Source organism: Oncorhynchus gorbuscha, linkage group LG23 (genome assembly GCF_021184085.1).
Source record: "Oncorhynchus gorbuscha isolate QuinsamMale2020 ecotype Even-year linkage group LG23, OgorEven_v1.0, whole genome shotgun sequence".
NCBI lineage: Eukaryota > Metazoa > Chordata > Actinopteri > Salmoniformes > Salmonidae > Oncorhynchus > Oncorhynchus gorbuscha.
The window spans coordinates 12,843,669-12,864,601 of record NC_060195.1 but is presented as its reverse complement, the minus strand read 5'-3'; the positions used below and the strand labels follow the sequence as shown (position 1 = coordinate 12,864,601).

The window sequence follows — 20,933 nt, the reverse complement described above, 5'->3', positions numbered from 1 at the left end:
ACATGTTTTTTCATACCCGTGGTATACGGTGTCATATACAACGACGGACCAGCCAATCAGCATTCAGGGCTGGAACCACCCAGTTTATGATGAATTTTATATGGAGATGCTTCTTGCGTTGCCCTCTCCACTCAACGCTGGACCTGTAGGCTATGCTGTGTGTATCCACAAGGTGGCGTTGTGGTATCACTGTCGGATTTATCAAATGAACGCTGCACAACATTGTCCCTCTCAACATCTCAACGAATGGATTTAACCTGGCCAATGGTATCCCTCCTCTGGATGGATTGAGCCAATAGCGTAGCTCAGATTGGTGTTTAGTTGGTGTAAAAAAAAGGGTGCGCTTTCCCTATTTAACCGTTTGTCCAACACATATGCAGACTACACTACGTAGTACCTGTAACGGACATTCTCACCGCACATCCTCGGACCAGGTAAATATTGGTAGCTTTAATATACAAATGATTCAAATTCCATGTCCCTGTCTCCCTCTATGTGTTCGTTAGTTTATGGATGCCACCCTATGTTGCCATCATAGCCTAAAAACGTTATTCTGATGATCGTGTTATTATGCATTTGTTAAAAATAAAAATAAAATACAAATAACAGACGGGAGGAAGGTGCGGTTGTATTTGATTGTCAGCAAAGAATAGGCTATATATTATTTGTTATTATTAGGCGATATGATTTAGTGTTAGGCTTTTTAAAGATGTTTTGTTGTTGCTGTGTTGACAGTTCTACAATGCATGTATTTAACGCACCTGCAGCATTCCTTTACCAACTAGGCTATTTAACGTGTCTGTGTTTCCTTATTGTATGGTTAGGTTAGGCGAATTGTAGGTTAGGCGAATTGTCATCATGGCTCTATCTATATCATAGTTACAGGCCTTGGTATGATGACATTCCGAATACATTTGATTGTTTTCAGTTGTCGCACTGTTCCCTAAAGCCCAATCAATGCATGTGATGCTGACGGCTGACATGCTTCCAGCCTACAGTCAGCCTTTTGGTTTGGCGGTTCATTGGGGTGCCGTTTATGATTAAAAAAACATGTTCTAATAGTGAGCTCAACATGCCTTGACATGACAGATCTGTCAAATTAGCTAATTTGACTGCAGATGGCGTTGACACCTATGAATGAATCTGTACGGTTTACAGAAATTGGTCTGCAAAAACAACAACGTCACACCCAGCTATTGCACTCACGGGAACCGAGATAAGATCTGCCTGCAAGCAGATCATGAGACTGTTTTTGAGTTCTGCGTTTGTGGAAGTATAAATTAAATATTTGTTCAAATAACGCACCAGTGTGTGGAGGTGGAACATGATACACCATTGGCCCTTGCATGTGAAATCACACTGCAACGTACTGCCCTACCAAGCAAAAAGTCAGTAACTGCTCATAGCGTGGAACTGAGAAAAATGTATTTTATTTACCTTGGTTTCACAGTAACTTTGTGCAGTTACTGCTAACATGACCCCCATTTTCTCCAAAACACAATACAATAGAGGCATGATACTTGTCCACATGATTAAGCATCTATTTAATGTAGCAAAAAGTACATGAACTAATCTTAGAACAAGTGAGCAGTTACTGCCTTTTTGCTTGGTAGGGCAGTGTACACTTTCTAGTAGTATGCTAAGAATTGTATTTGTGTTTGAATGAGTAGACTACAGGTCTACACAGATCTAAAAGACTAGGAAGTGGCACCTTAACATCCTAATGCATGTAGGTTCATTCATTCACATCCTTTCATAGATTTTGAGAATACAATTCTTCCATCCCAATATGCTCTTTGTGCAGCCTCTCTCTCTCTCTCTCTCTGAACCAGAACGTTATGCGTTCCTGTATACTAGAACCAGTGCATTGCAGCAGACCTGAGTGCCTGGGTAACATGACGCCATAAGAACAGCTCTATCTCTCCTGGATATTTGTTCTCCTTTGTTAGATGGTGAATGGTAATGTCGTGGGAGTGTGTGTTGATTCAAGAAGACTGAATTACGTAACGAGCTAGAGAGTCTGGATTGTGTGTGTGTGTGTGTGTGTGTGTGTGTGTGTGTGTGTGTGTGTGTGTGTGTGTGTGTGTGTGTGTGTGTGTGTGTGTGTGTGTGTGTGTGTGTGTGTGTGTGTGTGTGTGTGTGTGTGTGTGTGTGTGTGTGTGTGTGTGTGTGTGTGTGGATAGATATACCTGCATCCACTCACCTGTATTCTAGATTACATATTTGTGTAAGGACTCTCTCCCTCGTATCTCTTCTCGTTCTCTCTCTCTCTCGACATTTACATTCTGACTCCTTCTCCCTCAGACATCATCTAAGATGGGCGACAACAACCCAGTGAAGCAGGGAGTGGAGACCTTTGACAAGAAGTGTCTAAAGAAGACCAGTACTGCTGAGAAGAACACTCTGCCAACCAAGGAGGGTATGTTTCTCCTACCCTATCTCCTTTTCTGTCTCCTACCCAGTCTCCTTCTTTCCTGTCCTGTCTCTTAACCTGTCTACTCCCCTTATTGCTCATACTCCTACGTCTGCCACACCCTGTAACTGTTAGTAGTGTGTTAGTGCCCTTCTACTGTAGTGTTAGTAGTGTGTTAGTGCCCTTCTACTGTAGTGTTAGTGCCCTTCTACTGTAGTGTTAGTAGTGTGTTAGTGCCCTTCTACTGTAGTGTTAGTAGTGTGTTAGTGCCCTTCTACTGTAGTGTTAGTGCCTTTCTACTGTAGTGTTAGTAGTGTGTTAGTGCCCTTCTACTGTAGTGTTAGTAGTGTGTTAGTGCCCTTCTACTGTAGTGTTAGTAGTGTGTTAGTGCCCTTCTACTGTAGTGTTAGTAGTGTGTTAGTGCCCTTCTACTGTAGTGTTTAGTGCCCTTCTACCGTAGTGTTAGTAGTGTGTTAGTGCCCTTCTACTGTAGTGTTAGTGCCTTTCTACTGTAGTGTTAGTAGTGTGTTAGTGCCCTTCTACTGTAGTGTTAGTAGTGTGTTAGTGCCCTTCTACTGTAGTGTTAGTAGTGTGTTAGTGCCCTTCTACTGTAGTGTTAGTAGTGTGTTAGTGCCCTTCTACTGTAGTGTTTAGTGCCCTTCTACTGTAGTGTTAGTGCCCTTCTACTGTAGTGTTAGTAGTGTGTTAGTGCCCTTCTACTGTAGTGTTAGTGCCTTTCTACTGTAGTGTTAGTAGTGTGTTAGTGCCCTTCTACTGTAGTGTTAGTAGTGTGTTAGTGCCCTTCTACTGTAGTGTTAGTGCCCTTCTACTGTAGTGTTAGTAGTGTGTTAGTGCCCTTCTACTGTAGTGTTAGTGCCCTTCTACTGTAGTGTTAGTGCCCTTCTACTGTAGTGTTAGTAGTGTGTTAGTGCCCTTCTACTGTAGTGTTAGTAGTGTGTTAGTGCCCTTCTACTGTAGTGTTAGTAGTGTGTTAGTGCCCTTCTACTGTAGTGTTAGTAGTGTGTTAGTGTCCTTCTACTGTAGTGTTAGTGCCCTTCTACTGTAGTATTAGTAGTGTGTTAGTGCCCTTCTACTGTAGTGTTTAGTGCCCTTCTACTGTAGTGTTAGTAGTGTGTTAGTGTCCTTCTACTGTAGTATTAGTGCCCTTCTACTGTAGTGTTAGTGCCCTTCTACTGTAGTGTTAGTAGTGTGTTAGTGCCCTTCTACTGTAGTATTAGTAGTGTGTTAGTGCCCTTCTACTGTAGTGTTTAGTGCCCTTCTACTGTAGTGTTTAGTGCCCTTCTACTGTAGTGTTTAGTGCCCTTCTACTGTAGTGTTTAGTGCCCTTCTACTGTAGTGTTTAGTGCCCTTCTACTGTAGTGTTTAGTGCCCTTCTACTGTAGTGTTAGTAGTGTGTTAGTGCCCTTCTACTGTAGTATTAGTAGTGCGTTAGTGCCCTTCTACTGTAGTGTTTAGTGCCCTTCTACTGTAGTGTTAGTAGTGTGTTAGTGTCCTTCTACTGTAGTGTTAGTGCCCTTCTACTGTAGTGTTAGTGCCCTTCTACTGTAGTGTTAGTAGTGTGTTAGTGCCCTTCTACTGTAGTGTTAGTGCCTTTCTACTGTAGTGTTTAGTGCCCTTCTACTGTAGTATTAGTAGTGTGTTAGTGCCCTTCTACTGTAGTGTTTAGTGCCCTTCTACTGTAGTGTTTAGTGCCCTTCTACTGTAGTGTTAGTGCCCTTCTACTGTAGTGTTAGTAGTGTGTTAGTGCCCTTCTACTGTAGTGTTTAGTGCCCTTCTACTGTAGTGTTTAGTGCCCTTCTACTGTAGTGTTAGTGCCCTTCTACTGTAGTGTTAGTAGTGTGTTAGTGCCCTTCTACTGTAGTGTTTAGTGCCCTTCTACTGTAGTGTTTAGTGCCCTTCTACTGTAGTGTTAGTGCCCTTCTACTGTAGTGTTAGTAGTGTGTTAGTGCCCTTCTACTGTAGTATTAGTAGTGTGTTAGTGCCCTTCTACTGTAGTGTTTAGTGCCCTTCTACTGTAGTGTTAGTGCCCTTCTACTGTAGTGTTAGTAGTGTGTTAGTGCCCTTCTACTGTAGTGTTAGTAGTGTGTTAGTGCCCTTCTACTGTAGTGTTAGTAGTGTGCTAGTGCCCTTCTACTGTAGAGTTAGTCATGTGTAGTTTCTCTTTATTTGACTGTATGTAAAGTTGAGGGTAAATCTTCACCTGACCATCCAGAAACAGTACAACACTGTTGAGAAGAACACTTACCGTAGGTTACATTTTTACAGTTACGCCCAATGCATTCCAGTTATCAAGTACACACTTGTCTGACTGCTATCCAGCAGCGTTACAGAACCGTGATGATATTTTAGTGGCTCTGAGGCCTGGCAGCCACCAGTTATTTCTTTGGTATTAATAACATTATGCAGATTAGTCACATAAAGCTGGGCTTTCTGGGCCTGTGCATTGAGCTGTACTATACCTGCAGTGGAGCTGTACTATACCTGTCTCCCTCTCTGATTACAGTAGTTACCCTGTACCTGTCTCCCTCTCTGATTACAGTAGTTACCCTGTACCTGTCTCCCTCTCTGATTACAGTAGCTACCCTGTACCTGTCTCCCTCTCTGATTACAGTAGCTACCCTGTACCTATCTCCCTCTCTGATTACAGTAGCTACCCTGTACCTGTCTCCCTCTCTGATTACAGTAGCTACCCTGTACCTGTCTCCCTCTCTGTTTACAGTAGCTACCCTGTACCTGTCTCCCTCTCTGTTTACAGTAGCTACCCTGTACCTGTCTCCCTCTCTGATTACAGTAGCTACCCTGTACCTGTCTCCCTCTCTGATTACAGTAGCTACCCTGTACCTGTCTCCCTCTCTGTTTACAGTAGCTACCCTGTACCTGTCTCCCTCTCTGATTACAGTAGCTACCCTGTACCTGTCTCCCTCTCTGATTACAGTAGCTACCCTGTACCTGTCTCCCTCTCTGATTACAGTAGCTACCCTGTACCTGTCTCCCTCTCTGATTACAGTAGCTACCCTGTACCTGTCTCCCTCTCTGATTACAGTAGCTACCCTGTACCTATCTCCCTCTCTGTTTACAGTAGCTACCCTGTACCTGTCTCCCTCTCTGATTACAGTAGCTACCCTGTACCTATCTCCCTCTCTGTTTACAGTAGCTACCCTGTACCTATCTCCCTCTCTGATTACAGTAGCTACCCTGTACCTATCTCCCTCTCTGTTTACAGTAGCTACCCTGTACCTGTCTCCCTCTCTGATTACAGTAGCTACCCTGTACCTGTCTCCCTCTCTGATTACAGTAGCTACCCTGTACCTATCTCCCTCTCTGTTTACAGTAGCTACCCTGTACCTGTCTCCCTCTCTGATTACAGTAGCTACCCTGTACCTATCTCCCTCTCTGTTTACAGTAGTTAAGTGCCTCCGACTGTATTGTACAGAAAGAAGACGGCAACACTGCACAAGCATGATATCGGCCTATTGCTGATTAACCGAAAGCCTGGTACACACTTGAGGGCAACTGTAAAAGGTCTTGTCCTTGTTCAACCTAATATCTTTGGCTGGCCAAGAGGAAAAAAACATAAAATACACATGCCGTCCTACTGTGGTGTTAGTAGTGTGTTAGTGCCCTTCTACTGTAGTGTTAGTAGTGTGTTAGTGCCCTTCTACTGTAGTGTTAGTAGTGTGTTAGTGCCCTTCTACTGTAGTGTTTAGTGCCCTTCTACTGTAGTGTTTAGTGCCCTTCTACTGTAGTGTTTAGTGCCCTTCTACTGTAGTGTTAGTGCCCTTCTACTGTAGTGTTAGTAGTGTGTTAGTGCCCTTCTACTGTAGTGTTAGTAGTGTGTTAGTGCCCTTCTACTGTAGTGTTTAGTGCCCTTCTACTGTAGTGTTAGTAGTGTGTTAGTGCCCTTCTACTGTAGTGTTAGTAGTGTGTTAGTGCCCTTCTACTGTAGTATTAGTAGTGTGTTAGTGCCCTTCTACTGTAGAGTTAGTCATGTGTAGTTTCTCTTTATTTGACTGTATGTAAAGTTGAGGGTAAATCTTCACCTGACCATCCAGAAACAGTACAACACTGTTGAGAAGAACACTTACCGTAGGTTACATTTTTACAGTTACGCCCAATGCATTCCAGTTATCAAGTACACACTTGTCTGACTGCTATCCAGCAGCGTTACAGAACCGTGATGATATTTTAGTGGCTCTGAGGCCTGGCAGCCACCAGTTATTTCTTTGGTATTAATAACATTATGCAGATTAGTCACAAAAAGCTGGGCTTTCTGGGCCTGTGCATTGAGCTTTGCAGTCAAGCTGCATTGGAGATGCAATCTTAGTGCAGTTAGGGGAGGAGAGTCTGCCTTCTGGTGCAGAAAGGGACTGTACTAGCTAGGGCTTTAGTGCAGACCTAAATAGGTCTTAGTTCAGACAGGGTGGACAAGGCTGAAGCCGTAGGTCAGACAGGAAGTGACGTGACAGAGGAGCAGGAAGAGAGGAGTTCAGCAGCCTCATCAACATGAACTGATGCTTATCACCCCCCTCCATCAGATACTGCCTGATTCCTCCTTTCTCTTGTTCCATCCCAAATTGAACCCTTATCCCTACAAAGTGCCTGGCTCTGGTCAACAGTACAGCATTTTAGCATTTTAAAGGGAATGCTCATATAACCTCTGCTGTCACGATCCAATCCTAACCTGAGATACTGCATGCCCACATCTCAAACTTCATACATTTTATTTTTTATTTTAACTTTATTTAACTAGGCAAGTCAGTTAAGAACATGTTCTTATTTTCAATGACGGCCTAGGAACAGTGGGTTACCTGGTCTAGGAACAGTGGGTTACCTGGTCTAGGAACAGTGGGTTAACTGGTCTAGGAACAGTGGGTTAACTGGTCTAGGAACAGTGGGTTAACTGGTCTAGGAACAGTGGGTTACCTGGTCTAGGAACAGTGGGTTACCTGGTCTAGGAACAGTGGGTTACCTGGTATAGGAACAGTGGGTTACCTGGTCTAGGAACAGTGGGTTACCTGGTCTAGGAACAGTGGGTTACCTGGTCTAGGAACAGTGGGTTACCTGGTCTAGGAACAGTGGGTTACCTGGTCTAGGAACAGTGGGTTACCTGGTCTAGGAACAGTGGGTTAACTGGTCTAGGAACAGTGGGTTAACTGGTCTAGGAACAGTGGGTTAACTGGTCTAGGAACAGTGGGTTACCTGGTCTAGGAACAGTGGGTTAACTGGTATAGGAACAGTGGGTTAACTGGTATAGGAACAGTGGGTTACCTGGTCTAGGAACAGTGGGTTACCTGGTCTAGGAACAGTGGGTTAACTGGTCTAGGAACAGTGGGTTAACTGGTCTAGGAACAGTGGGTTAACTGGTCTAGGAACAGTGGGTTACCTGGTCTAGGAACAGTGGGTTACCTGGTCTAGGAACAGTGGGTTACCTGGTCTAGGAACAGTGGGTTAACTGGTCTAGGAACAGTGGGTTAACTGGTCTAGGAACAGTGGGTTACCTGGTCTAGGAACAGTGGGTTACCTGGTCTAGGAACAGTGGGTTACCTGGTCTAGGAACAGTGGGTTACCTGGTCTAGGAACAGTGGGTTACCTGGTCTAGGAACAGTGGGTTACCTGGTCTAGGAACAGTGGGTTACCTGGTCTGGGAACAGTGGGTTAGCTGGTCTGGGAACAGTGGGTTAGCTGGTCTAGGAACAGTGGGTTAGCTGGTCTAAGAACAGTGGGTTAGCTGGTCTAAGAACAGTGGGTTACCTGGTCTAGGAACAGTGGGTTACCTACCTTGTAACCCACTGGGCAGTACGACAGATTTTTACCTTGGCAGCTCAGGAATGCAACATTGTGCAACCTTTCGGTTACTGGTCCAACTCAAACCACTAGGCTACCTGCCGTCTCTACACTCTAACCACAAGGCTACCTGCCGTCTCTACACTCTAACCACAAGGCTACCTGCCGTCTCTACACTCTAACCACAAGGCTACCTGCCATCTCTACACTCTCACCACTAGTCTACCTGCCGCCTCTACACTCTAACCACTAGTCTACCTGCCGCCTCTACACTCTAACCACTAGTCTACCTACCGCCTCTACACTCTAACCACTAGGCTACCTGCCGTCTCTACACTCTAACCACTAGGCTACCTGCCGTCTCTACACTCTAACCACAAGGCTACCTGCCGTCTCTACACTCTAACCACTAGGCTACCTGCCGTCTCTACACTCTAACCACAAGGCTACCTGCCGTCTCTACACTCTAACCACTAGTCTACCTGCCGCCTCTACGCTCTAACCACTAGGCTATTGATGTGATTACTGTGATTACTATGATTACTGTGATTACTGTGATTGCTGTGATTACTGTGATTGCTGTGATTACTGTGATTGCTGTGATTACTGTGATTGCTGTGATTACTGTGATTACTGTGATCGCTGTGATTACTGTGATTACTGTGATTACTGTGATTACTGTGATTACTGTGATCACTGTGATTACTGTGATTACTGTGATTGCTGTGATTACTGTGATTGCTGTGATTACTGTGATTACTGTGATTACTGTGATTACTGTGATTGCTGTGAGTTAAAATGGTCAAAAAGCAACAAAAATAGCTTCTTAGTGAAGAGCAATATCATTTAGCAAGTTTTGAGTGGGGAGCGGAAAACATAAAATGAGCTGTTATTGGCAGAGGGGTTTGGAACTCTCTTTCTTATTGGTCTATTAACTCATTTATCACCTGGGGATGTCACCAGAGGTTTGGAACTCTTTCTTATTGGTCTATTAACTCATTTACCACCTGGGGATGTCACCAGAGGTTTGGAACTCTCTTATTGGTCTATTAACTCATTTACCACCTGGGGATGTCACCAGAGGTTTGGAACTCTCTTTCTTATTGGTCTATTAACTAATTTACCACCTGGGGATGTCACCAGAGGTTTGGAACTCTCTTATTGGTCTATTAACTCATTTACCACCTGGGGATGTCACCAGAGGTTTGGAACTCTCTTTCATATTGGTCTATTAACTCATTTACCACCTGGGGATGTCACCAGAGGTTTGGAACTCTCTTTCTTATTGGTCTATTAACTAATTTACCACCTGGGGATGTCACCAGAGGTTTGGAACTCTCTTATTGGTCTATTAACTCATTTACCACCTGGGGATGTCACCAGAGGTTTGGAACTCTCTTTCTTATTGGTCTATTAACTCATTTACCACCTGGGGATGTCACCAGAGGTTTGGAACTCTCTTATTGGTCTATTAACTCATTTACCACCTGGGGATGTCACCAGAGGTTTGGAACTCTCTTTCTTATTGGTCTATTAACTCATTTACCACCTGGGGATGTCACCAGAGGTTTGGAACTCTCTTTCTTATTGGTCTATTAACTCATTTACCACCTGGGGATGTCACCAGAGGTGTGGAACTCTCTTATTGGTCTATTAACTCATTTACCACCTGGGGATGTCACCAGAGGTGTGGAACTTTCTTATTGGTCTATTAACTCATTTACCACCTGGGGATGTCACCAGAGGTTTGGAACTCTCTTTCTTATTAGTCTATTAACTCATTTACCACCTGGGGATGTCACCAGAGGTTTGGAACTCTCTTATTGGTCTATTAACTCATTTACCACCTGGGATGTCACCAGAGGTTTGGAACTCTCTTATTGGTCTATTAACTCATTTACCACCTGGGGATGTCACCAGAGGTTTGGAACTCTCTTATTGGTCTATTAACTCATTTACCACCTGGGGATGTCACCAGAGGTTTGGAACTCTCTTTCTTATTGGTCTATTAACTCATTTACCACCTGGGGATGTCACCAGAGGTTTGGAACTCTCTTTCTTATTGGTCTATTAACTCATTTACCACCTGGGGATGTCACCAGAGGTGTGGAACTCTCTTATTGGTCTATTAACTCATTTACCACCTGGGGATGTCACCAGAGGTGTGGAACTTTCTTATTGGTCTATTAACTCATTTACCACCTGGGGATGTCACCAGAGGTTTGGAACTCTCTTTCTTATTAGTCTATTAACTCATTTACCACCTGGGGATGTCACCAGAGGTTTGGAACTCTCTTATTGGTCTATTAACTCATTTACCACCTGGGATGTCACCAGAGGTTTGGAACTCTTTATTGGTCTATTAACTCATTTACCACCTGGGGATGTCACCAGAGGTTTGGAACTCTCTTTTTTATTGGTCTATTAACTCATTCACCGCATGGTGATGGTACCATGGAACGCCAAATCTTACTCCCACCAAAACAGGCTGAAATTTCAGGCAGCTTTTTCAAACAGCTTTTACACTGAAATGGCATCATCCTTTTCACAATTTCACAGTATTATTCCAAACTCATAGTGTGGAAATGGATATCAATTGTTTGTCAGTAGCAGTGTGGTAGGAGGTGTCATTTGGGAGTGCAGTAGTAAGCATCATAACCCCCACCCCAGGACAGAGAATACTGCAATGCAGGGAGGAACCTCTACTAAAGAAATCTAGACCCCCAATTAAAGTTGGTTGGTTAGGCTTTCTATTTCCAGTTCTCTATTTACCAGGTATTTACATCACTATTACATGGTCATAATATTAAAATGACATGACAATTACTCTGTTAGCGTGTTCTATTGTGTAGTCTTCCATTTGATTTCTTAAAGCACAATTTCCCCATAAACCCTGGCAAGTACCAACTTAGACAGGGCTGTACAGTGCAGTATTGCCAGCAGACATACCATATAGCTTCACTCAGACAGCCTCACACACACCTCTTGAAGATTTACAGTAGAAACCTGAGGAGAGGGTTGTTGATAGCAGAATTTACAGTAGAAACCCGAGGAGAGGGTTGTTGATAGCAGGATGTACAGTAGAAACCTGAGGAGAGGGTTGTTGATAGCAGGATTTACAGTAGAAACCCGAGGAGAGGGTTGTTGATAGCAGGATTTACAGTAGAAACCTGAGGAGAGGGTTGTTGATAGCAGGATGTACAGTAGAAACCTGAGGAGAGGGTTGTTGATAGCAGGATTTACAGTAGAAACCTGATGAGAGGGTTGTTGATAGCAAGATTTACAGTAGAAACCTGAGGAGAGGGTTGTTGATAGCAGGGTTTACCGTAGAAACCTGAGGAGAGGGTTGTTGATAGCAGGATTTACAGTAGAAACCTGAGGAGAGGGTTGTTGATAGCAGGATTTACCGTAGAAACCTGACGAGAGGGTTGTTGATAGCAGGATTTACAGTAGAAACCTGACGAGAGGGTTGTTGATAGCAGGATTTACCGTAGAAACCTGACGAGAGGGTTGTTGATAGCAGGGTTTACTGTAGAAACCTGACGAGAGGGTTGTTGATAGCAGGATTTACCGTAGAAACCTGACGAGAGGGTTGTTGATAGCAGGGTTTACCGTAGAAACCTGACGAGAGGGTTGTTGATAGCAGGGTGTACCGTAGAAACCTGACGAGAGGGTTGTTGATAGCAGGGTTTCCCGTAGAAACCTGAGGAGAGGGTTGTTGATAGCACGATAAAAGATGCTTGACTATTGGACTGGCGGTTTTGCCAGCCAGGCTGATAACGAGCCAATGACAGGACCATCTGTCTCAGAAGCTTGCTTCTCAGCCAGCCCCCCTCCTTATGAGAGTGGATTCATCCTGTGTTCTATTGCTCAGTGATAGCTCGTGATTTTAACGTTCTGTATGATGATGTACTGCCATTTTCTGATACAGTATCTTCCATTTTGGATGGGTTGTGATGTCCTGTTTTGAGTGTTTTGAAATAAATGAGGTGATTAACAAATATATATGATAGGTTGATTACTCAATATGCCATGTATCCATCACAACAGTGCTCAAGACATAGACTAATCACTAAGTCTCTCGCTCTCCCCCTCCCTCGCTTTCTCTTTCTCTCACAGATATTGAGCAGGAGAAGAAAGCTGAAGAGGGCTCCAAATGAAACGCCATGGTTCCTCTCCTCCAGTCATCCCTCTCTCTTCTCCTCCACCTACTAAATATGTCTATCGCGTCTGCTTCTTTCCGTATCGCCATGTTAGTTAATCACCAAGTTAGTTAATCACCATGTAAGTTAATCACCATGTAAGTTAATCACCATGTAAGTTAATCACCATGTAAGTTAATCACCATGGCATTGCCTCTGATGCTGTGGGGTTAGGGGTGCATGGTTAGTAAAGGGAAGGCCAATACAATTTTAACTGTCAAATGTTTTGAATTGAGCTTATTTTTATGGAGTCTTGGTTGGAAGGGGGTGAACTAAAATAAAGATGGATGAGCCATGGTTGAACAGAAGGAAGAAATGAACATGTTGTGTTCACTGTCACCGTCTGTTCCACTGTCAACTTTGCCCAATGTTCTGTCTGTACACAGTGCCATTCTGGATAAGTTCTGTAACAATAACATGAGAGAAGATATTTTTGTTTTAATAAAATGAGTGTTGTCAAACTGAATTTGGGTCTTGTCTTAATTATTTTGACTTCAGTCAATAAGTGTAATCTTGTGATGTTTTTATCATTATATTGAGGATACAATCCTATTAAGATTCATTAAAATATGTACAGCACATTTTGGAAAGTATTCAGACCCCTTGACATTTTCCACATTTTGTTATGTTACAGCCTTATTCTAAAATGGAGGGGAAAATCCCCCTCATCAATCAACACACTATACCCAATAATGACTAAGCAAAACAGGTTTTAAAAAATGTAAGCAAATGTATTAAAAATAAAGAACGGAAATATCACATTTACATAAGTATTCAGACTCCGTACTTTGTTGAAGCACCATTGGCAGCGATTACAGCCTCGATTCTTCTTGGGTATGATGCTACAAGCTTGGCACACCTGTATTTAGGGAGTTTCTCCCATTTTTCTCTGCAGGTCCTCTCAGGTTGGATGGGGAGTGTCGCTGCACAGCTATTTTCAGGTCTCCAGGGATGTTCGATAGGGTTCAAGTCCGGGCTCTGGCTGGGCCACTCAAGGAAATTCAGAGACTTGTCCCGAAGCCACTCCTGCATTGTCTTGGCTGTGTGATAGGGTTGTTGTCCTGTTGGAAGGTGAACCTTCACCCCAGTCTGAGGTCCTGAGTGCTCTGGAGCAGGTTTTCATCAAGGATCTCTGTACTTTTCTCCGTTTATCTTTCCCTCGAACCTGACAAGTCTCCCAGTCTCCCTGCCACTGAAAAACGTCCCCACAGCATGATGCTGCCACCACCAACATGCTTCACTGTAGTGATGGTGCCAGGTTTCCTCCAGGCGTGACTATCATGTTTCAGGTAAGACACAGATGCAGACAACATAGAAGTAACAACAGCTGAGTTTAGGCAAAAAACAGGTCAAGGCAGGCAGAGGGCGGTAATCCAGATAGGTTGGTCTGATGTGATTAATGAGGAGCATCCAGACGCTGCACTTGATGAATTTATGAAATTGCTTCTTCCAATTATTGATAAACATGCACCTGTTAAGAAACTGACTGTTAGAACTGTTAAGGCTCCATTGATTGATGAAAAACTGTATGGTTGAAAGAGATGGGGCAAAAGGAGTGGCTAATCTGGCTGCACATCTAACTGGTTGATTTACTGCAAATCGAGAAATGATGTGACTAAATTCACCAAAAAGAAGAAGAAACTGTACTATGAAGCCAAAATAAATTATATACAGACTGATGGAAAAACACTTTGGAGTACTTTAAATGAAATTATGGGCAGAAAGACAAATTCAATTCCATCTTTCATCGAATCAGATGGCTTATTCATCACAAAACCATTTGATGTTGGCAATTATTTTATTAATGATTACTTCATTGGCAAAGTTAGCAAACCTAGGCCATTGTAGGTCTGAATTTTGTAAAGTTAGTGTGGGAAAGGTGGAAAAATTATTGTTATCGATCAATAATGACAAACCTAATGATTACTTAATTGGCAAAGTTAGCAAACCTAGGCAGGAAATACCAACAACGAACAGTGAGCAATTGTATTCATGCATAAAAAAATCTATATGAAAGAACAGCATTGTAGGTTTGAATTTTGTAAAATTAGTGTGGGAAAGGTGGAAAATTATTGTTATCGATCAATAATGACAAACCTTCTGGCATTGACAACATAGATAGAAAGCTACTGAGGATAGTAGCTGACTCTATAGCCACTCCTATCTGTCATATCTTTAATCTGAGCCTAGAGGAAAGTCTTTGTTCTCAGGCCTGGAGGGAAGCCAAAGTCATTCCGCTACCCAAGAGTGGTCAAACAGCCTTTACTGGTTCTAACAGCAGACCTGTAAGCTTGCTGCCAGCTCTTAGCAAACTGAAAAAATGATGTTTGACCAAATACAATGCTATTTCTCTGTAAACAGATTAACAACAGACTTTCATCATGCTTATAGAGAAGGGCACTCAACATGTACTGCACTGACACAAATGACTGATGATTGGTTGAAAGAAATTAATAATAAGATTGTGGGAGCTGTACTGTTAGATTTCAGTGCAGCCTTTGATATTATTGACTATAATCTGTTGTTGAAAAACTTATGTTATGGCTTTTCAACCTCTTCCATGTTGTTGATTCAGAGCCATTTATCTAATAGAACTCAAAGGGTTTTCTTTAATGGAAGCTTCTCTAATGTGAAACATGTAAAGTGCGGTGTACCGCAGGGCAGCTCTCTAGGCCCTCTGCTCTTTTCCATTTTTAGCAATGACCTGCCACTGGCATTAAACAAAGTGTGTGTGTGTCTATGTATGCTGATGATTCAACCATATACGCATCAGAAACCACAGCTAATGAAGTCACTGAAACCCTTAACAAAGAGTTGCAGTCTGTTTTGGAATGGGTGGCCATTAATAAACTGGTCCTGAACATCTCTAAAACTAAGATCATTGTATTTTGTACAAATCATTCCTTAAATTCTAGACCTCAGCTGAATCTGGTAATGAACGGTGTGGCTGTTGAACAAGTTGAGGAGACTAAATTACTTGCCGTTACCTTAGATTGTAAACTGTCATGGTCAAAACATATAGATTCAATAGTTGTAAAGATGGGGAGAGGTATGTCCGTAATAAAGAGATGCTCTGCTTTTTTGACATCACACTCCAACAAGCAAGTTCTGCAGGCTCTAGTTTTGTCTAATCTTGATTATTGTCCAGTCGTGTGTTCTAGTGCTGCAAGGAAAGACCTAGTTAAGCTTCAGCTGGCCCGGAACAGAGCGACACGTATTGCTCTTCATTGTAATCAGAGGGCTGATTATAAATACTATGCTGCCAGTCTCTCTTCGCTAAGAGTTGAGGAGAGACTGACTGCATCACTTCTTCTTTTTATAAGAAACATTAATGTGTTGAAAATCCCAAATTGTTTGCAGTCAACTTACACACCTCTCTGACACACACACACTTACCCTACCAGACATGCCACCAGGGGTCTTTTCACTGTTCCCAAATCCAGAACAAATTCAAGAAAACGTACAGTATTATATAGAGCCCTTATTGCATGGAACTTCCTTCCATCTCATATTGCTCAGATAAACAGCAGACCTGGTTTCAAAAAACAGATAAAGCAGCACCTCACGGCACAACGCCTCTCCCCTATTTGACCTAGATAGTTTGTGTGAATGTATTGATATGTAGGCTACTTGTGCCTTTAAAAAACATTGATGTAGTCCTGTCCTTGAGCTGTTCTTGTCTGTTAATGTTTTGTATTACATCATGTTTCATGTTTTGTGTGGAACCCAGGAAGAGTAGCTGCTGCTGTTATGTCATGTTTCATGTTCTGTGTGGAACCCAGGAAGAGTAGCTGCTGCTATTATGTCATGTTTCATGTTCTGTGTGGAACCCAGGAAGAGTAGCTGCTGCTGTTATGTCATGTTTCATGTTCTGTGTGGAACCCAGGAAGAGTAGCTGCTGCTATTATGTCATGTTTCATGTTCTGTGTGGAACCCAGGAAGCGTAGCTGCTGCTTTTGCAACCGCTAATGGGGATCCTAATAAAATACCAAATAGACATGTTAAGCAGATGTCACTGTGAGCATAGCGAAATGCTTGTGTTTCTAGCTCCAACATTGCAATAATATCTAACAAGTAATATCTAACCATTTCACAACAATACACACAAATCTAAAGTAAAGGAATGGAATTAAGAATATGTAAATATTTTGGGCTCCAGAGTGGTGCAGCAGTCTAAGGCACTGCATTGCGTTACTACGGTCCCGGGTTCATATCCTGGACTGTGCCACAACCAGCTGTGGTCGGGAGTCCCATAGGACGGAGCACAATTGGCCCAGCGTCATCCGGGTTAGGGGAGGGTTTGGCCCAGCATCGTCCGGGTTAGGGGAGAGTTTGGCCCAGCGTCGTCCGGGTTAGGGGAGGGTTTGGCCCAGAGTCGTCCGGGTTAGGGGAGGGTTTGGCTAGTGTGGCTTTAGTTGGCTCATTGCGCTCTAGCGACTCCTTGTAGCGGGCCGGGTGCCTGAGGGCTGACCCCGGATGCCAGTTGAAAATTATATATATATATAGCGCGGCCCATCAAGAAGTCCAGGACCCAGTTGCACAGAGCGGGGTTGAGACCCAGGGCCTCGAGCTTAGTGATGAGCTTGGAGGGTACTATGGGGTTGAATGCTGAGCTATACTCAATGAACAGCATTCTTACATAGGTATTCATCATGTCCAGATGGAATAGGGCAGTGTGCAGTGTGATGGCGATTGCATTGTCTGTGGATCTATTGGGGTGGTAAGCAAATTGAAGTGGGTCTAGGGTGTCAGGTAAGGTAGAGGTGATATGATAAGTCCCTCAAAGCACATCATGGTGACAGAAGTGAGAGCTACGGGGCGATAGTAATTTAGTTCAGTTACCTTTGCTTTCATGGGTACAGAAACAATGGTGGTGTGTGTGTGTGTGTGTGTGTGTGTGTGTGTGTGTGTGTGTGTGTGTGTGTGTGTGTGTGTGTGTGTGTGTGTGTGTGTGTGTGTGTGTGTGTGTGTGTGTGTGTGTGTGTGTGTGTGTGTGTGTGTGTGTGTGTGTGCGTGTGCGTGTGCGTGTGTGTGTGTGTGTGTGTGTAGTGATGGCAGTCAGGCAGGAATTGTTGTCGTGTACTTCCTTGTATTTGTTGGAGTAGATGAGTGTTTGTGGTGATGAGACAGATAAGGCAAAGCTAATCTTTGATCAAACGGGGAAAAATAAACCAGGGAGATATTTCACATATTGCAACATATTGTAAACTGACTGTAAGTTGCTCTGAATAACAATGAGAGATGTAAAATGTCATGTAAATGTTTCTTCTGTGCAGTATTCACAGAGGACACATGATCTTATTAGCAGAAGACAGATGACACAGAGTAACTCATGAACAACAGGGAGCAAATGTAAGTAAGTACTGTAAGTAAATGTAACGAGCAAACTCCATGTTGATCCTATATTTAATGTGGTTATCTAGCCACAATAAGACGTTTGAATTTCCTTTTGAACAGCCCCCACCCATCTTTACTTTGAATCCAGACCATAACACCATAACAGCTCATGGGATGTGTGCTCAGTCCCCTCTTGTACTCCCTGTTCACCCACTGCTCCTTGGCCAGGCACGACTCCAACACCATCATTAAGTTTGCAGACGACACAACAGTGGTAGGCCTGGTCAACGACAACGACGAGATATCCTATAGGGAGGAGTTCCTGGCCTGGCCGGGTGGTGCCAGAATAACAACCTGTCCCTCAACATAATCAAGACAAAGGAGATGATTGTGGACTACAGGAAAAGGAGGACCGAGCACGCCCCCATTCTCATCGACGGGGCTGTAGTGGAGCAGGTTGGGAGCTTCCAGTTCCTTGGTGTACACATCACCAACAAACTAGAATGGTCCAAGCACACCAAGACAGTCGTGAAGAGGGCACGATAAAGCCTATTCCCCCTCAGGAAACAAAAAAATTTTTTGTCATGGGTCCTCAGATCCTCAAAAGGTTCTACAGCTGCAACATCGAGAGCATCCTGACTGGTTGCATCACCGCCTGGTATGGCAACTGCTCGGTATCCGACCGCAAGGCACGACAGAGAGTAGTGCGAACGGCCCAGTACATCACTGGGGCCAAGCTGCCTGCCGTCCAGTACCTCTACACCAGGCAGTGTCAGAGGAAGGCCCTAATAATTGTCAAAAAATTGACCCCAGCCACCCCAGTCATAGACTGTTCTCTCTGCTACCGCATGGCAAGCGGAACCGGAGCACAAAGTCTAGGACAAAAAGGCTTCTAAACAGCTTCTCCCCAAAGCCATAAGACTGCTGAACAGGCAAACAAATGGCTACCTGGACTATCTGCATTGTGTCCCGCCACCCGCCCACCCCCCAACCCCTCTTTTTCGCTGCTGCTACTCTCTGTTTATCATATATGCATAGTCACTTTAACCATACCTACATGTACATATTGCCTCAATCAGCCCGACTAACCGGTGCCTGTACATAGCCTCTCTACTGTTATAGCCTCTCTACTGTATATAGCCTCGCTTCTGTAAATAGCCTCTCTACTGTATATAGCCTCGCTACTGTATATAGCCTCGCTACTGTTATAGCCTCTCTACTGTATATAGCCTCTCTACTGTTATAGCCTCTCTACTGTATATAGCCTCTCTACTGTTATAGCCTCTCTACTGTATATAGCCTCTCTACTGTATATAGCCTCTCTACTGTATATAGCCTCTCTACTGTATATAGTCTCTCTACTGTATATAGCCTCTCTACTGTATATAGCCTCTCTACTGTATATAGCCTCTCTACTGTATATAGCCTCTACTGTATATAGCCTCTCTACTGTATATAGCCTCTCTACTGTATATAGCCTCTACTGTATATAGCCTCTCTACTGTATATAGCCTCTCTACTGTATATAGCCTCGCTACTGTATATAGCCTCTCTACTGTATATAGCCTCTCTACTGTATATAGTCTCTCTACTGTATATAGCCTCTCTACTGTATATAGTCTCTCTACTGTATATAGCCTCTCTACTGTATATAGCCTCTCTACTGTATATAGACTCTCTACTGTATATAGCCTCTCTACTGTATGTAGTCTCTCTACTGTATGTAGTCTCTCTACTGTATATAGCCTCTCTACTGTATATAGCCTCGCTACTGTATATAGCCTCTCTACTGTATATAGCCTCTCTACTGTATATAGTCTCTCTACTGTATATAGCCTCTCGACTGTATATAGCCTCTCTACTGTATATAGTCTCTCTACTGTATATAGCCTCTCTACTGTATATAGACTCTCTACTGTATATAGCCTCTCTACTGTATGTAGTCTCTCTACTGTATGTAGTCTCTCTACTGTATATAGCCTCTCTACTGTATATAGCCTCTCTACTGTATATAGTCTCTCTACTGTATATAGCCTCTCTACTGTATATAGTCTCTCTACTGTATATAGCCTCTCTACTGTATATAGCCTCTCTACTGTATATAGCCTCTCTACTGTATATAGCCTCGCTACTGTATATAGCCTCTCTACTGTATATAGCCTCTCTACTGTATATAGTCTCTCTACTGTATATAGCCTCTCTACTGTATATAGCCTCTCTACTGTATATAGCCTCTCTACTGTATATAGTCTCTCTACTGTATATAGCCTCTCTACTGTATATAGACTCTCTACTGTATATAGCCTCTCTACTGTATGTAGTCTCTCTACTGTATGTAGTCTCTCTACTGTATATAGCCTCTCTACTGTATATAGCCTCGCTACTGTATATAGCCTCTCTACTGTATATAGCCTCTCTACTGTATATAGCCTCGCTACTGTATATAGCCCCGCTACTGTATATAGCCTCTCTACTGTATGTAGTCTCTCTACTGTATGTAGTCTCTCTACTGTATATAGCCTCTCTACTGTATGTAGTCTCTCTACTGTATGTAGTCTCTCTACTGTATGTAGTCTCTCTACTGTATGTAGTCTCTCTACTGTATATAGCCTCTCTACTGTATATAGCCTCTCTACTGTATATAGCCTCGCTACTGTATATAGCCTCTCTACTGTATATAGCCTCTCTACTGTATATAGCCTCGCTACTGTATATAGCCTCTCTACTGTATGTAGTCTCTCTACTGTATGTAGTCTCTCTACTGTATGTAGTCTCTCTACTGTATATAGCCTCTCTACTGTATATAGCCTCGCTACTGTTATTTTTCACTGTCTTTTTACTGTTGGTTAGGGCTTTTAAGCAAGCATCTCACTTGTATTCGGCGCACGTGACAAATAAACGTTGATATAGTGAAGAATGTGGTGGTGTACACACACAGTAACATGTGCATACTTGTTAGTACACGTCCCCGAACCAGCAGAGTTACTATCAAACTGACACTCCTCACAGGTTCCACCCTCTCTCTCTGCCTTCACTTTGGGAACCCAACCCAGTATTCTTCCACTAGGTCAACATCAGATCTAGTCCCTGCCCTGAGCTTGTTTCTGGTCGTAGGCTATTACTTACTCATAGCTCTATTATCTACGGGTACAATTCAATAAGTGAAGCATGTTTAT

The 20,933-nt window shown here is 43.3% G+C and overlaps 1 protein-coding gene across 1 annotated transcript; it reads left to right on the top strand.

Moving 5' to 3' along the window:
• Positions 1-326: 326 nt before the first annotated feature.
• Positions 327-12,886, top strand: LOC124011507 (thymosin beta-a-like). Its single transcript, XM_046324947.1, has 3 exons — positions 327-434; positions 2,305-2,419; positions 12,338-12,886. Exons 1-3 carry the CDS (start codon positions 375-377, stop codon positions 12,376-12,378), a joined length of 216 nt encoding a protein of 71 aa, XP_046180903.1. The 5' UTR covers positions 327-374; the 3' UTR covers positions 12,379-12,886.
• The last annotated feature ends 8,047 nt before the right edge of the window (positions 12,887-20,933 follow it).

Excerpts from the sequence above, each read along its gene's own strand:
- LOC124011507 (XM_046324947.1), top strand. The coding sequence starts at position 375 with ATGCAGACTACACTACGTAGTACCTGTAACGGACATTCTCACCGCACA. Across the intron at positions 435-2,304 it reads ACCGCACATCCTCGGACCAG|ACATCATCTAAGATGGGCGA; the intron begins GTAAATATTGGT and ends CTTCTCCCTCAG. Across the intron at positions 2,420-12,337 it reads CACTCTGCCAACCAAGGAGG|ATATTGAGCAGGAGAAGAAA; the intron begins GTATGTTTCTCC and ends TTTCTCTCACAG.